We start from the raw sequence: 18,045 nt of genomic DNA, 5'->3' as shown, positions 1-18,045 counted from the left end.
TGGGAATAGAAAAAAAACACTAGTTCACAACACTATATTATATATTTTATTATAAAAAAACAAATCCAAGAAGACCGATGAATTATAGTTGATCTTATAGCTAAAAGATTACAAGTATGTGTGTGCATACAGTTCTTAATTTTTTCACCAACAAGCTCAAGTATCGTAAAATACTACAAATGGTGATTACAAATGGATGTCTTTTTTTTTAGTATTATGTTTATTTTATTTTATTGTAAGAAAAACACTAGTTCACTAGTGTTAACACTAGTTTGTTTGAATTTATAAACTGTCAGATTCCATATAAATTAAAATACATATATGTTTAATTTCTAAAAATGGTTATCAGTATACAGCAGCATACAGAAAAAAATATCTTACAGTGAATAGAATTTATCCATATTTGTGTATTTTAGGGCCACTTGTTAAAAAAGTGTAGAACAAGCATAAACAAAGTTAACGTTCAATGGTAGCATCTGTCATTATATTGTTACTCCAAAGTAACATTCTGATATCATTTTATATACATTAGAATCTGTTTAATAGAATATCAATTCTGTAATATTTCATTTAATAAGATAGAATTTATATGTTTCAAATTTACAACTCATGAAACAAAAACTGAATACAGTTATATGAATGTTAGGTTCAGGAAACATTTGCAATATGTTAAATAACTAGAGATTTTTTCTCTGTTTATTATATATTTTTGCCTATATTGTAAGAGATCTTGCAGGATCACTGCCATCATAAATGGGTTAGAGAAGCAAGAAAAATTTGTTCTTGTTGCTGTCAGTGTGTGATGGATTGTTGATTTCAGTAATTATGTCCAAACTTGAAGAAATAAATGACTTGTTTCTTTCTAAACAAAGACTGTAAGAAATATCTGATTTCTTTTTAAACAGTAAACCAATAGTATATAGAAAGGCTAAAATTGTATATAAAACTTTATGTAAAAAAGAAAATATGTATTATTAATTTTCACTTTAATTAATTTTTTCATTATTTCTAAAACTAGTTTCTCTAAAATTAATAAGATTGATAATTTATTACAAATATTTGTTACCATTAAGTTAAAAAAAAAAAAATTAGAGCTTAAAAAAGAAATCGTGCTGAGAAATTGGTACTGATTTATTTTTAGTGTTTATCTTAGTTAAAAAAACAGTGTTCATAACCAAACCTAGAATTTTTTTTTATTATTTCCTTAATATTCTATGGTGAATTTATGAGATAAGTAAACATTAAACATATTTTTTTCCACCACTGATATAAATTATAATAATTTACGAGTACTATCCTAACTTCAAATACTAGTGTCATAAACACCACTTTGATATTAATGATTGAACCAGTATTTAATTCACCTTGATTTATTTAATATGATGCCAGTTAAGTTGTATATCTAATGGTACTTATGATATTGTCTTAATATAGGGACGTCTGGTGGTTGTTTGTTCTGCTTAAGCAGAATAATTTTTGTTGGTGATCAGGATATTCAGTTAAGCAGGTTTTACAGTAACACATTTAGAGAGGAAAAAAATTGTTACCTGGATTTTTATAGGTGGAAATGATAAAGGGTCTTATAATAAACGTAAAAAAAATAAATGCGTGAGCTGTATTGGAGAGGGTTGATTTTTGGGAGGGGGTGGAAAATGGTATTATTGCGATTTCTAATGAAAGTTGACATCAAAAAAATTTGTGGTTATTTAAAACATTGAAAGGTATACATTCACAAAGTTTCTTCAAAATTAAATTATTTTCGCAGAAATGAAAAATAAAAAACAAAAAGATTTTTTGCATTTTTCTTAGAAATTTTGAGGTTATGATAAAAAGTGACCTCTACAAAAGTTGTAGATTTTTGCATGATCTACAACTTTAGTATTGAAAATTTTTTTTCAACACCCTAATCCCCCAAATCACCCCTCCACAACCTCTGCTCACGCATTTATTTTTTTTACATTTATTATAAGCCCCTTTACCATTTCCACTTATAAAAGTCTAGGTAACAATTTTTTTTTTGTAAGTGTAATTTGGTTGGACTACTATGTTTTTTGGATTTGAAATTTATTTTTCAATCATTCTTTGTAATCGCATGAAATTTCTATCTCTCAATACCTCATAACACATTCTAAATCATGTTCATTTTTTCAGTACGTTAGAAACAAACTTACTTTTTAAAGTAGAAATTGACTCCTTTTTAAAGACATTTGTATGAAATAATATAGACTGTTTATTATTCTGTAGCCGATGAAAATATAAAATAAATAAAACTGTTGGTTCCATCCTTGTCTGAAATTAAGGAAGTATTATGATCGTGAATAATTTCTGTATTTAGATTTCAACAGAAATAGCCATTTTGAGCTTCCCTGAATCCATTTTGACCAGTGTCAGCGTAACATCTGTACGTACATATGTATCCTGCATAGCTCAAAATCAATTAGCCATAGGATGTTGAAATTTTGGATTTAGGACTTTAACATCTAGTTGTGCACCTCCCTTTTTGATTGCACTCGACTGAACCAAGTGTCCAAAAAAAGTCCAAAATCAAAACGATTTGGATTTTGGACTTTTTCTTAACTGCAATAATAACCCCTCATTGAGAGCTTTTCAGCGATATATCATAAGTGGTACTTATTTTCATTGGTTCCAGAGTTATAGACAAATGAAATTTTAATAAATTAAATATTTGGATCTTATAAGGAGGAAAGCACATCGGTTCGAATAGATTTAATCTCCTTTTTTTTAATTTAAATATATTGATTTATTATTAATTATTAACCTGACTGTAAAAAAAAATTACAGTAATTAATAATTCAATAGTAACAATAAAAAAATATGTATATGAAAAATTTATGAACTTGTAAAAATGTGTATATGTAATAGATCTGGTGAAACATCTGATTATTTAATATTAATTGAAAATTATCATTTAGAACCTTTTTTTTGGATTTTCTAGTTTTATTTTATCTACAGTAAAGTTAACTATAAAATGACTGAAAAATAGACCCTCACAAGAACAACACGTACACTGAGGCATATATGCCCGATCTTTAATAAATTGCAAAAATTTTTATCTTTAGTTCATTCTCCTCTGATATTGTTGGACAACAGTAACTCCGACTTAGGGATATTCTCCCTAGAGCAGCGAAAATGTGTGTATTTAATTTAATAGGCGTACAAGGAAGTCGTGTGTTGTCCACATCAGATTTTTTGTACTACCTTTTGTAGATGGTATGCTGTTATTAAATTTATTTTGCCTGGGTCTATGAAAATTTCTTGATTTAGTTTATCTTATTATTTATGGTTGTTTATCTAGTTTTGATTATTTAAATGTGTATTAACAAAGGTATCGATAAAATTTCTTGTTTGAAGGAGTTGTATCATTGCAACAACAACAGCAGCAGCAGCAAAGGATACAGCAGCTGCAGAGGCTAGCTGCACCTAGGATGGCAGTGGGCCAATTGCTAGGAGCCAGTACACCGCTGTCATCTCCTGGACAACCACGATTGGCACCACCACCTCCACCGCCACCTCCACCACCTCCTTATCCTGGTCCACCTCCACCATATCCTGGACCAGGACCGATGTCACATCAGGTCAGTCGTATTACATTTAGGAATGACTTAATTATTAATTAAATTTTTGTCATTACTATGCATGTATGGTTGTTATTTGTTTTTTTTTTTTTTTTACCATTGTAATATCATAAATACAATTGGTCGATTATTTTGTTTGATTTATTTTAAAAAGATTCTGAATGAATTTATTGTTTGATAATGAGACAGTTTTTCTTCAAGAATTGAAATATCCATATTCTTTTTATATTACAGAAGTATTGTTTATCTCAACCTTAGACATAGTTGAGGCAGGCTGTGATTTTATTTTTGTTTCTCTGTGCCTGGATTATTGCCAATTTTTTTTTTAAGAATTGTTTAAAAGCAAATACTTATTTTTGTTTTGATGAAATTAGATAATGGTTTTTATTTAACTATATATAGCAAAACCTCATTAATCTGGTTAAAGGAAATCAAGTCAAATGAATTAATGCATAAATTTTGGAGCATAAGTTTCCAGAAAATAAAAATAACTATGAAAAATATTTAATTTCAGTTGTAAATAGTGGTAGTAATTATCTCCTATTAAATAAAGTAAAAATATTGTCATCATTGCATAATCGTGAATTGTTATTGGGTAAATAACAATAAAACATTAAAAAAATGTATTGTTATAAAATATAAATATTTTCATGAACATTTAATTCAAAATTGAAAACGGGCTTCTTTTTTAATCAAACTTTTTCTGATTTTTTTTTTTCATTTAATAAAGATTATTCCTGCTTTATATCCCATCCAATTATAATTTTGTACTATTTTAACATGTCAATTAAGCTTCCTTTTTTCTACCAAACTTGTTTCAGATGATACTACAGATTGTATTGTCTTGTATGTTCCCTGTATACTTTTGTATTTGGCCTTAGACAATTAATACAGTTTTTCACAACTGTAGATGCTATTAGGTTTGCTATCACTTCACACCAGCAACACTTTAACCTTTTCCCATTACAATGATCCGCGTGCGGTTGATTAGCGCTCCGCGAAAATATGTTGGTATATGATTGCCTCCCTTCATAGTCTTATGCTACCCTCTTGTGAAACAAATTAGAGTATATTAAAGAGATTTAACAGATTCTGACAAAAAAAACCGTTACGATTGGATATTTTTTATGCCTGTAACAACAAAAAAATTGAAATTGTACAAAAATTACGATAATTTAATTGCAGAATTTTTTTTGCACATTTCTACTGCGATTTTTATTAGTGAAATTTTTTTTTTTGCTTTGTGTTTATGAAACATAGTTTGCTGATTTTAAAAATGATACTTTCAAGCAAATCGGTTGAAAATTGGGCAAAATATGATGAAAAACCCATGTCATAAATCACAGAATAGTAACATATGTTAGTATAAGTGAAAGTAGACTCAGAAAACTACGTTTTATAAAAATCCCCACCACTCAAAAGGCTATTCAGATTGACAAAAAAACATTTTTACTCTATACTGTTATTCATTACGAATCGATATGTGTTACATGTTTACCGATATCATTTGTCTGAAAAGATATATATAGACCTCAAGTAAAAATTACGTATTTATGACCACAAATTCCTTCTTTTTTTTTGTGTGCCTTATATCACAATTTATTATGTGTTTCAATACATCGGTATGTTGCTAGTATGATAAGCTATTTTTGTAAATAATAAATAAATCCGTAATCCTCATAGCAATTATAATACACAAGTCACACACACACACACACACACACACACACACACACAAGCACATTTCTGAGAAAAAAATGGTCATATTCTTTCTAGTCTAAATAAAACATTTTACATCATATAAACGTCGTTCAAATTGTGTAATAAAACTGATTCCTTTGCGAATATAAAAAAAAATAACCGACTTAGATTTCATATAAAATGATTTTGTAACAGCGTTTTAAAACTGATGCCGTACATAACCAGTTCCAAGGCTACATGATCTGAAAAGGTTAACAGCATTTTTTTTTTTTTAGTAATTAGTTTCCATAACCAGTAGATGTTACTTTTTTTATTTTTCTCTGTTCTTTACTATTATTTTTTTAATCTAAACATACTTGTATTTACTGTATCCACTTCTCAAATATTTATTTTATGTATAATAATCTTTGTGTTCCTCTAGAGTCTTTATATTCTACAAGTTTTGTTATAAATAATTACTACTATTAAAGAATTGGATTGAAAAAGTTTATCAATTTACATGTTAAATTACTTTTTTAAATATAGATAGCTATGCTTAACAGTTATTGAATTTAACTGGAAAATAAGAAACCATTCAAATATTTTTTACAAGTAAAATTACTTCTATCAAAACTAGATGGCCGTGTGGATTGTTAAACAGTCATCATCAGTAGATGAGGGAATATTAAAAAAAAAAGAAAAGATAATGGTAGTAATAAATAATACAATACTTACAAAAAGAATATCTCTACTTGTATAAAAAATATAAGGAAACTTGATCAAAAGAAGTACCATTTCTGACAGTCCCAATCAGAATTGTACAATACCTTACAATGTACAGATGTACAAAAAGCCTAAACAGTTGTAACATTCAACTTATATTGACACAATTTAAGCACTCTTATGTACAGGGTGGACAGAAAGTCCTTTATGCTAGGTATAAAATTATTAGGATAGGTCCAGCTTTCCTTCTATGGATCTAAAATGTCTGTGTGTTGTTCATCCACAACAGCAAATCAGGGGTGATCATTTCAGATGCTGACCAAACAGTATATTGGAGCTGATTGTTGACGTATCTGCAATTTTGGATCTCTTCTTTTACAGAACCCCAGAGTGTTCTGTCAGGTGTAGTGATTAAGGCAGTGGAGCCGGTAACTCTTCTGACCCATGTCAAATTTGGAAAAATTTCATTGCATCTGCAGACATTCAAAGTAAAATGCGCTGGAGCGTAGTTTTGCTGAAATGTTATGAATAGAGTGGCTGGAAGCAGCCACTCATCAGTCATTCTCAGATAATTGTTGATTAACATTGAAAACCATTGAAAAAATAAAGACCAAGGAGATTTTCAGCTGTCATCCCAGCCCAAATCATAAAATGAGGTTGATTGTGTTCAATTTCCTCAAAAAAGTGAGGATTGTCTTTTTCCCAGAAAAAAAATTTTGATTATGAGAGCTTCTTTTAGAGAGAAAAACTTGTTTTTAAAGGTAACTAATGTATCATACTTTCTTTTTATATTCAGTACATAAATAGCAGTATCTCAGAAATATTCATTGAATTAGATGCAACAGACTGCTGAACTGATGGGAATTTTAAGCCTGTTGCAAGTAATTATAATCGGCAATAAAGAATTTTAAACTACCATTATATTCACTATTTAAAAAAAAAAATCTATTGAAAACCGTCCACTTGATCGATATAAAGAGTTATTCAGTTGTTGTAGAATTAGTGATTTTGTTGAAATTAAAAAAAAAACACATTAATGGGGTTTTGCTGTATTTGTCATTTCTGGTCAAATTAAACTAGAAAACTATGACTATTCTAAAAAGTGAATTTCTTAAGTTTTCATTAATGTATTTTTTTACCAATAAAGAATATTCTATTTAAATAAAATACATTTTTTAACCGTAGTTTATTAAGTATTTATATATATATATTTACTTGTTTATTATTTTTTATTTCTTAATTATTTTTTTGTTATTTTAGGTCGTATTAGAAGCACGTTTATAAGATTTGTTTAATATAAAGAGTTTTTATTTTGTATTGTGTTCTAGTTTTGTCAGTTTTATAATTCATTAAAGATTAAATATTTATTTTTTTTTATTTTATATGTTTGTATATTAAAAGCGTATTTAATAAATAAAATATATGTTAAAACGAAAATTATTTATTTTTTTAATAAAATGCTTTTTATGGTTTTAAAATAATAAATAAAATATGAATTACAGGTTACAGAGTTTCTTTGATATATTGTTAATGTTTTACGTGTGTATTTTTGTAGCTGTACATAATGAACGTCTTGAAAGCATATTTGATGAACTAATTTAAAATTTATTTTTGGTGTTTTTATTTAATTTTTTATATTTGTAAATAGCATGTAATTGAGGGTGTTGTGGCTTTAATTAATTACTTACTTATTTGGTTCTTAAAACATTTTTTATGTTACTTGAAGTTCTGAAACAAAAATTTATATCTATAATTTTTCTTATCTATTTGGTGTTATAAATTTTTCCTATATTTTCACTTTTTCGGTGGTTTGAGTAATTTTTATTATTTTTTTCTTTTATTGAATTTATATTTTTAGTTTTCATTATAAAGAAAATGAACAATTGTGTATTTTGTTTAGTTGTATAGCTTTTTTTTTCTTTGAAGTTTAGTGTCTATTGCAGAATTAGTTTGCCACCACAGGAATTAAGTATGTAATGATCCTCCAGCAACAAAAGAAAAAAAGAAAACTGTTTTTATTCACTGTTAACACTAAGGTCTTGCATTTTTATACAAAAACAATTCTACTCTATAGCAATCTGCATCTTATATTTTGGATACCTCATTTTAATTTACTTAAATCATGCTGTAAGTATCCGCATAGAAAGAGGTTCCACAGTCAAGAAATTTTACAAAGTTTCTTTAATATTAGAATATTGTGATACATCTGACAGAAGTACTTAATCCTATTCAAAACAAATAACCCATATGACTTTGCCGATAAAATTTCATTCAGAAATCTCGTTAAGTTTTCTCAAAAGAACTTTTTTCTTAATCAATAACTAAATTACAGTTATAATAAAATTTCACAGGTGACAGGATTATTTATTAATACATTAATTGTAATCAATGTGTAGAACATCCTGAGCATTAGTTAGCTCAGCAGCTACAGATGTAAATAAATATGCTATACATGCACTATCTTGATAGTGAGAATAAATTTTAAACTGACCTTGCTGATTATGCACAATTTTAAGTGAAAAATATTGAGATAATTTTTACAAAAGTAGTTAACATAAAAAATTATTTAATAGCATATGGTGGATAGAAGGTGGTTAGTTTCAAATGGGTATTCAGCATAATCTAATAATGTTTGTTTACTTACCGGTCTTATTTATATTGTACTTTATATTATAAAGGTATATTGTTAGATCTCTTTTAATCTTAAAATGTTTAAGTTTTTGTTATATAAAAAAAAGGTCAACACAAAACCTATTATTTAAGTTGTTACAACTACATAGAAACATGTTATCTTTAAAAAATTAAAATAATCATCCGACTCCCCCAAAGAATAAAGCATTGTAGCATGTACTGGCTTTTCTTCTTCATAAAAAATGTAGGCTCAAAATCTATATATGAAGAAATGAAAACAAGTGAATGGGATATTTAATAAAACTCCCAGCACTAGTAAAAAGTTATAAAAATTCACGTAATTCAAATATATCTTGAAGTATGCTTATAAACACCTCAAATAATGGTAGGAATTTGAGCTTTTAAATAAATGAAGATTTTTTTTTTCAAATGTATTCATTCTCATTGTAATAACTACCATTTAAGAAAAAATTAAAGCTCTTCAAATTGATTAATAGAACAGATATCTGCAAATTATTTTGTCCTGCTATCCACATGAGCAACAGGTAATCTTATGTGCAGCATGCTCTCCCCTTCAGTGTGTTAATGTCCCACTAAACAGGCTCAACACCAAAAAAATAGATTTCTGTCATAGGCACACCTGGTTCAGGGCTTATCTATGACTACAATTGCATTCATACCCTATCTAGTGCTTTCAGCCGACTCACTGCACAAGGCAGAGTACTTCACCTTGATTAGTTTAACTAAAAGTTTAGAAGATTTGGTGGTAATAAATCTTCCAAGGAGTTGTAATTGAATTACCCTTACCCCTGAAATAAAGGCTTAAAAAATATTTACATCCTGATGATGACTCATTAAAGAAGAAATAATAAAACAAATTTTTGTTGAGTTTGAAAAACCCAAATGTTAGCCCTGTAAGATTAAAAAAAATACTTTTTTTTCTGGGTGTATGCTTTTTTTTTTAATATAAGTGGTGTTATACTTAATTAGCCAAAATAGAATTATAGCATTTTCATATTTCATCTAAAACTTCTGGGTTCAATCCTGTTAGGCTGGCAAATTTTTTACTCCACAAACATTATACAAATACTATTATGCATAATTTTAGGTGAATTAATTATCTTTAGAAAAAAAAAAATTATAAATTTTCAGTAGTATAACTGTTTGATGAACTGAAACAACTAACATTTTTATTGACTCGTGTTAAAAGTCTGACTGTTGTTTAAGATGTGTAAAATACATGTAAAATTATTTTAAATTATAAAATTTTTCTTTACTATCAGACTATCACAAATTCTAGTTATAAATTCCTCCCAGTTTTGTTGTTGGGCTCTTGGCAGAATCTAAATGTAGTCTTTTTGAAAAGACCATATTTTTTAAAGACCTACTGATTATTATTGTTTATAGTTAGGAAAATTAAACACATATAAAGACTGTGGATCCACTCTGAAAATAGCTTTGTTCTTCAGTTAGAAACCTGTAGTGTTTTATAACAAATTCATTGTTTAATTATTTCTTCAGAGATCCATTGTTTGATAGCAGTTAGAGCAAATATCATGTTGTCACTGCAAGGTGGCTTGGACCTTGTAATTAGACTCAGACATAGGCACTATATTTATGTGTTTATTTTTTTCATCAAATAACAGTTATGATTCATTCTTAGGTTTATATGTAATTTTATTAACACAATTGTTCATTTATTTAAAATCGTGTTTTTTTTCTTAATTTACATTCATCTTGTGCTGACTGGTTTTTATAATACCTATAAAAAATACTATAAATTACTATTTATAATATTATATGGGTTCGCAAATGGAAAAGTTATTGTAAATTTATACTACATTTTTTTATATACGAAATTCATTTTACTAAACAGTTTTTACTTATAATACACAACACACATACATTATATTGAAAATATGCTCTTCTATATATTTTTTTTATTTTAATTAAAACTATTTAGTAATAAAGTGAGATACTGATTTTATGGAAGTAGAACAATCCAGAATGCTTACATACATCTACTTACATAATCTGTTTAAAAAAAATTAATACATGTTTAAAAAATCAAAATACTTTTCAAATAAAGCTTTGCTTCAACTGGAAATTATTTTTATCTATCTTTGTTTTTACTGGTTTTTTAATTGATTTTTTACAATTTGTCTAGCACAAAACATATAAATTTTTTACCTGTATTAAACTAATTGTAAAATTAACTTCTGAAAAGATTTATGAAAACACATTAATTGGTGAAGTATGTAAAGCAATGATGTTTGTTTTGGTTCTGCTGTCTTATATAGTAGGGGTCAACAAATGCCATCATTACTGCATTATTTGCTTTATCTAAGTTTCAAATCTTAACAGAGGGTAAGCTGCATAATTTTTTATGACTGTCATAATGAAATTACCCACATTTACTCACTGTGATATTTTAAAACTATAGTATGCATAATCTATGTTGTGTGTCCAAACTCAGAAAAAAAAACAAAGTTTTTGCTGGAAAATAATGAAGTACCAAAGGAAGAGCTGTATCAGGCTCTTTTCTATGGTTTCTCAAAAGCAATTCTTGGTGAGCCAATTTCTAGACCAATTCTAATAAAGAAAGCCATTATTTTTAATGAGAAACTAAATTGAAGTGAAAATTTTAAAGCAAGTACGAGGTGGCATCAAAATTTTGAACATAATCATGGAATTTGGCGTATGATAAACACTTAATAACATCAATGAAATGGTCCTTGAATAAAAAGCTCTTCCTAAGAAAATTTTAGTTCCCTGCAAAGAAGAATTAGCTCCAGGTTATAAAATGTCTAAAGAATGTGTCACATATGGTTGCTGGTAACAACTGGAGATCACTGATTAAACCTTATGCTGAGTGGAAAATAAAAAAGATTACGTGCTTTTAAAGGTGTTTGATAACTTCAAGTTTTTTCAAAAACCAAAAGAAAGCATTGATGACTTGTGACATTTTAACAGATTAGCATGATAATTATTTCATACTTGAAGTTAAAAAATGCCAACAGATTACAGGTAAAAATGGGAACTTTCTTTTAATATTACATAATCCACCTATGCAATAGGTTGCTTAGAAAGAGGAACAGAAAATTCATAGTTCCATTTCTACCTCCAAATGTTACATCTATTTTACAACCCATGTATTAAGGGGTTATTATCACCCTGAAATGCTTTTACCAGCAAGAATTAATGGAAAAAAACTATTTTGGCTAATAATGAAGATGTAAGTGGCACAATTAAAACAATAAAGACATTCATTTGAAAGACTGCTGTTATGTAGTAGGATACATTAAATTCTGTCAAAAACATGACACTGGTAAGAGCGGGGAATAAATTTTAAATAAAACAATTCCCAGCAAGATGATGAAATACATTATGATGATGTTGAAGATATAGAATTTCTCAGAAGAGATACTAGGCTGTACAAACTGCAACTTCAGAGTGAGGATGAATGGATCGATCATCAGCAATGATAATCCAAGGTGCCAAATTTTGAGCGACGACAAGGTTATAGAAGCCATACATAAAGATGATCAGCTAAACAAGTCACAAAGTTTTAATCTTTTAATCTTGATGTAATTTAAATATTCATTTTTATAATGCAGTAACTTTACTCAATCTTTCTTAAATACACTTTTTGTAAGGTTTTTCTTATAATTTCTTTTAATAAGATTTTTAAATGAAATTGTTTTATTAACAAATTTATTCTCATTGGATTTTTTGTAGCCCATTACTGTATCTGTGTTTCATTTCATTGTTTGTATGTTTGTTCTGAGTGTTTCTTTAATTTTAAACATTTATTTATTTTTTTATATTTTTGTCGTTTTCAGTTTATATCCATTAAACATTTCAGTATGTCCAATATGTATAATAGAAGTCAAGATTATACTTCCATTGTACATGAGAGTTCCAGCATTTAAGTCCTAGTAAAGGCAGTTACTTTTATACGGATTTGAAAACTAGATCGTGGATACCGGTGTTCTTTGGTAGTTGGGTTTCAATTAACCACACATCTCAGGAATGATCGAATGAGACTATACAAGACTACACTTCATTTACACTCATACATATCATCCTCATTCATCCTCTGAACGGTAATTCCCGGAGGCTAAACAGAAAAAAAGAAAGAATATGTACAATAAACCTTTATTAATTTTCCAATTATGTGGATCCAGCCTTGCAGAGGTCCTGATAATTGCCATTCCACTGTATTAAGAATAATGTATAATATTTTTTGATTATTAAAATTATTATTTCTACATAATTTTTCACTTTTACCCCAAACAATACAAATCTCTATGTTGCTAAAACTTTTATTTCACTGTTTATATTTGCCTTTGTTAATTGGCAAATATAAACAGGCAGTTCTTGACTCTCAGATTTCTCATTGTTTCCAATAATTGGCTATTGGCTGTTTTCGGATAATGGATTTTATTTATGCAAGTTCAAATTACAGAAGTATTTGGAGTTATTTTCCAAATAATAATTTTATGCAGTTCAGTATATTTAGTTTAATATATTTTTAATTAAAAATTTTTTTTTAATAAAATAAATATGTATATCGTCAGCACAAGTTCGAATTTCTTTTTTATCAATTTTAAAAATTATATTTATAACAGCTCATGGACTAACAGTAAAATTAATATTATAATATCAATTATTATGTATTGTTTTTGTTGATATGTGATATGCAAAATTACATTAAATTTCTAATAATTATATGCTGTTTATAGTTTCTTATAGTCAATTTAATAATTTATTTATCTGTACTGTCTTGTTAAAAAAAAAAATAATAGAATTTCACTTTTTTGTATAGACACAATAAAATAATAAAATTCTTTTCTTATTTCCTGAAAATCTTCCATATTGTTTCTTAACATATTCATTTCTTTGGATGTCAAAAAAAAAAGTTTCTTTGGATGTCCTATACTTTTTCATAATCACATTTTAATATTTCTTCAAACTCTAGAATTTTCATAAAAAAAGCGTTGATAGAATCAAACGTATTCATTGGGTGTGTTGTCTTTCTAAATATCTCCTACCATACTTCTTTTCAAGATAGCATTCCAGTATCAGTTGAAGTCAGAAATAACCTATTTTTTATTTTGATTCATGATTTATTATAGAACTCTTTATTTCTAGGAAAAAAATATAATGGCATTCTTAAAAAAGGAAAAAGCTAAATACTTACTACTTTCCCAAAAGAAAGGTTTCCTTTATATTCAGAGTTTTATTTATTCCAAATTGATTAGGACAATTTTTTCTTCATTTTCAGTTTTCTGCTTCTTGAAGAGCTGTTTTTAAAGATTTTACTGCATTTATTATAGTACTAAAGGCACAACACTGAATTTTAAAATAAATTTGTAATTAGAATATTACAAGGGACTTCACTTCACTAAAGTGTTAATATCTTGTGTGTATTGTAATGAGACCATTTTAATCAGTGAATTTTATTTTTTCCTATTATACAATCTAGCTATTTTCTTTAAAGACTAACATTAGATGTATTTCACCATATAGGTAATAAAATATTTATGATAAATTTACTTTTATGGTTACCTCTAGAAATGTATAGCTTTTATTTTTATTTTATTCATAATTTTTACATGTTTTTATTCTTGTTTATTATATTTATTCTCTAATCAAATTATAAAAACAAACTGGTGTAAATCTACACCTTGACAGTTAGATTGTTCAATATAGCAAATAAATTCAAATTTTTACATGAACCTGAAAATCGTTGATAAGAAATAAAAGACCTTAGACTGAACTCTGTGGCATAACAAGACTTCATTTTATTGAGTGTTTTTACTATATTATTTATGAAAAAAAATTGGCTATTTCAAATTGCAAACTACATTTTTCAAAAGCAAGTTTAAATAACAAACAATTTAAAAAACAAACTTATGGTAATATTAACAAAATTGAAGGACTTCTTATAACAATTTTAAATAACAAGAATTTAACAGAGAAGGTGTAATATCACTGATTTTTCAGTGGGTTATAACGTTTTATATAAAAAAGTGAAACTGTAGATTTTGATTTTTAACTTTCAGTACATTTAAATATATTTCAAACATATATATATATATATATATATATATATATTATGTTTGCTGAGCGTGTGTGTATGTATGTTAAGGGTAGAATTATATATATATATATATTTATACATATAAATATTGTAGTTGGATGTTAATGTGGAGGCTGCAGGTCGTATTACTGCTGCATGTTTTTTTTTTTTTTTTTATTTACTTTTTAACGCATCTTTTATCTATTATATCTGTTGGTTGATTTTGGTGTGGTTGGTGTGTATCCCTCCCAGATGAGAGTGGGTTATCCTAACTTAACCCATACTGTTGGTTCAGTCCCAGTCCATCATCCTAGCAACATGATGGCGGGCCTACATCCACATCACCCGCAACGACGTCCGCTCCTGTTGCAGGTCAGTACATGATAATATCCACCTGACCTGATTTTTTTTCTTTTTCTGTAAAATGAATAAATTAAAATTAGCAAGTTCTGTTGCTTACATGGATTTGCACTATTAATATCATGATTCATTAAATTTAAGGTTGGTTTTTTTTATATTTTTTTCAATTTTATTATATATTTCTATTTATTTTAATGCACTTAATTTTCAAATAAGAATATATTTTTGCTTATATTTTTGAAATAAAGCATTTACAGATTATAAAATAAGTATAAATTAAAGTAATTTTTAAACAACATATGAATGTAATTTATAAAGCTATTAATTATATGTTAATAAAATCAGAATAAAAAAAAGTAAGGATCCGAATTTTTAAAGAAAGAAAATTGTATAATTTAGATGTATTGCCTGGTATGTGCTATGAAATTAAAAAGGTTTGCCTTAAGTAATATGTGTTCAATATTTATGGTAAATATATAATTAGTGGGTAGCACTAATTATATATTGAACAAGAATATTTAAAGACTATCAGGTTTTTTTTTTTTAACAGAATTATTACTCTTACAGAATTAATATTATTCTTCTAACTTCTAAATGTGAGTTAAACAGCTTTGTTTTAAGCAGTTTAAAAAAATACATTTTTGTTTCAAGTATAATTTCAATTTTAAGTTATTTTTTTTTATTGACACAAGTTTTTACACAAATCAAGAAATCACTTAACATCAAAGTGATCTGCCTGAATCATCCTCCATGAGTCCTACATAAATTCCTTTCCATCACTTTGTAATCAATAATAACTTAAGCAAAAAATTTATTTTTAGGATTTCTTTTCAAAAAGATTCTTTGTTGTAAACATTATCGCAGTTTTGAATTTTCTTCTGGTTCTCTCAGTTTTGTGACCACAAATGACAACTACCCTTAGAAAATTGAATTTAATATTAAAACAATGCGTTTGTAGTGAGATAAGAATAAGTATGAATGTACTACTCTGTAAGCAATTACTACAATTTACATACTTTTTTCTTCTTTTTTTATTATTAAAAACATTCCCAAACTGGTAGGTTTGCTTATTCAGTTTCCATTATTCATAAATGTAAAGCTAGTTTGCTGTTATGATTTAGGATACATCTCTTACATAATGTGATTACATAAATCAGTTACTTGATAAAAACATTCTTTCATTAATTAAAAATGTTGGGTATTCAAAACATATGTAAAAAAAAGAGTTATGTCAGAAATGTACTAAGTAACACAAGCATGAATCAAGAAATTACAGTCTGAATAGTATCAGAGGTAAAAAAAATCAGTCAGTATTTACTGTTTTTATCACTGAAATAGCATCAAGATTAGAGTATTAACAAAATTACATTAAGAAATTTGTAATTTGAATTTACCCAACGTGTATTATTTTAGCAATCTATAATTGTTAAATGAATATTTTTTAATATTTTTTCAAATGCAGAGATCAGTAGATTCTATTTTTCTCAATAATATTAGATATCGGCCACATAACCTAAATGATTCATCTGACATTTGATTATCATGAAAATTTGAGTAATCTGCGAATCGGATGATATTAAATTAAATAGATAAACTACAAACTCAAAATATTTCCAGAATGAATTTTTCGACTTGATTTTATTCATCTAAATTTATATTAAAAATCAGAAATAATGATATCAAAAGAATTCAGCATTCGAAGCTATTATATTAATCTTGTTACTTTATCGATGTGTTCAGTAATCATAGAGCAATTCGGTGAGATATAGTTATAACAGGTGTTCAAAAAGGACTCAACCTTATGGGAAAATGAGTAAGTTACAATAGTTGTTGATAGTGGCCTCCATTATGCAATTCATATTTATTGAATATGATGTTGCATGCTCTTAAAGACATGTAACATTTATGAAGGAATTGCAGCGACACATCGTTCAATTTCGCTCTGCAATTTGGGACAATGTGAGGATGAGGTTTGTAAGCCAAATCCTTAAGGTATCCCCGCAAGAAAAAGACAGAAGGGGATAAATCAGGAGACCAAGTGAGCTACAACTCCTTTGAAATAACTTGTCCATGAAAACACTGATCCAAGAAAGTCATAGTGTTGACTGTATGAGCTGTTGCGTTGTCCTGCAGAAACTACATGTACTCTACCTAGTTAGTAGAGCTAGCAGGTATAGTGTTCAAAACGTTTTGCACCGTCTGTATTAACACTCACTTTCACTGTGCCTATATGACGTTGCACACCAAATACCCACTTTTTGTTCATGCAGAGGAAATTCATGTGGCTGATGTGGATTTTCCGTACACCAAATGCGTGAATTCTGTGCATTCACATATCCGTCAAGGTGGAACTATGCCTCTGGCATTACAGATGACATAAACCACTAATATATAGCTACTCGTTTTTCAGTTTCTGCAGGCAACAACATAAATTCTCTACGGATGCATCTTTAAACAGTTACACAGTGCCATGTGAACACATCAAACAGAGAGACCAGACTGAATGGATAGTTGTCACGCAGATGTCTTGAAGCTACAGAATATGCAGGTTGCACATTGATCAACTTTTCTGGTGTTAGCACTTTGAGTTGACCACTTTTCGCTGCATCTGCCACATTCCCTGTCTTGGAGCTAGTCATACCCACTTGATGGAGGAATTGTTTGGTGCATCCACATACTTTTCTGTGAAGACATTCTGGGTCTGAGCATAACTGATACATTAGATGTATTGGAAGACAATGAATATTTTCTGCTGCACTGCAACCCATTTTTCCTTAATTAAACCTGAAACAAAAAAAGAAACATTCTTCCATAAAGTTGCGTCACTTTTTGAACACCTGTAGAATAAAAATTACACTTTTATTCATTTTTTTTACAGTCTTTCTCACCATTTTGGCTCCACCTTATAAACAATTTGTTTCTTTAATTTCTACTTTTTCTGAAATTGGTTAGTTAATAATAAGCAAATGT

The 18,045-nt window shown here is 27.8% G+C and overlaps 1 protein-coding gene across 1 annotated transcript in view; it reads left to right on the top strand.

Moving 5' to 3' along the window:
• Positions 1-18,045, top strand: part of LOC142330615 (uncharacterized) — a 279,378-nt gene that overhangs the window by 150,397 nt on the left and 110,936 nt on the right. The window contains exon 40 of the mRNA XM_075376020.1: positions 3,373-3,596. Coding sequence (XP_075232135.1) covers positions 3,373-3,596 — 224 coding nt within the window. The remainder of the gene's footprint in view (positions 1-3,372; positions 3,597-18,045) is intronic.

This window comes from Lycorma delicatula, chromosome 9 (assembly GCF_047948215.1).
Source record: "Lycorma delicatula isolate Av1 chromosome 9, ASM4794821v1, whole genome shotgun sequence".
Classification (NCBI taxonomy): domain Eukaryota; kingdom Metazoa; phylum Arthropoda; class Insecta; order Hemiptera; family Fulgoridae; genus Lycorma; species Lycorma delicatula.
This window is presented reverse-complemented; position numbering and strand designations above follow the sequence as displayed.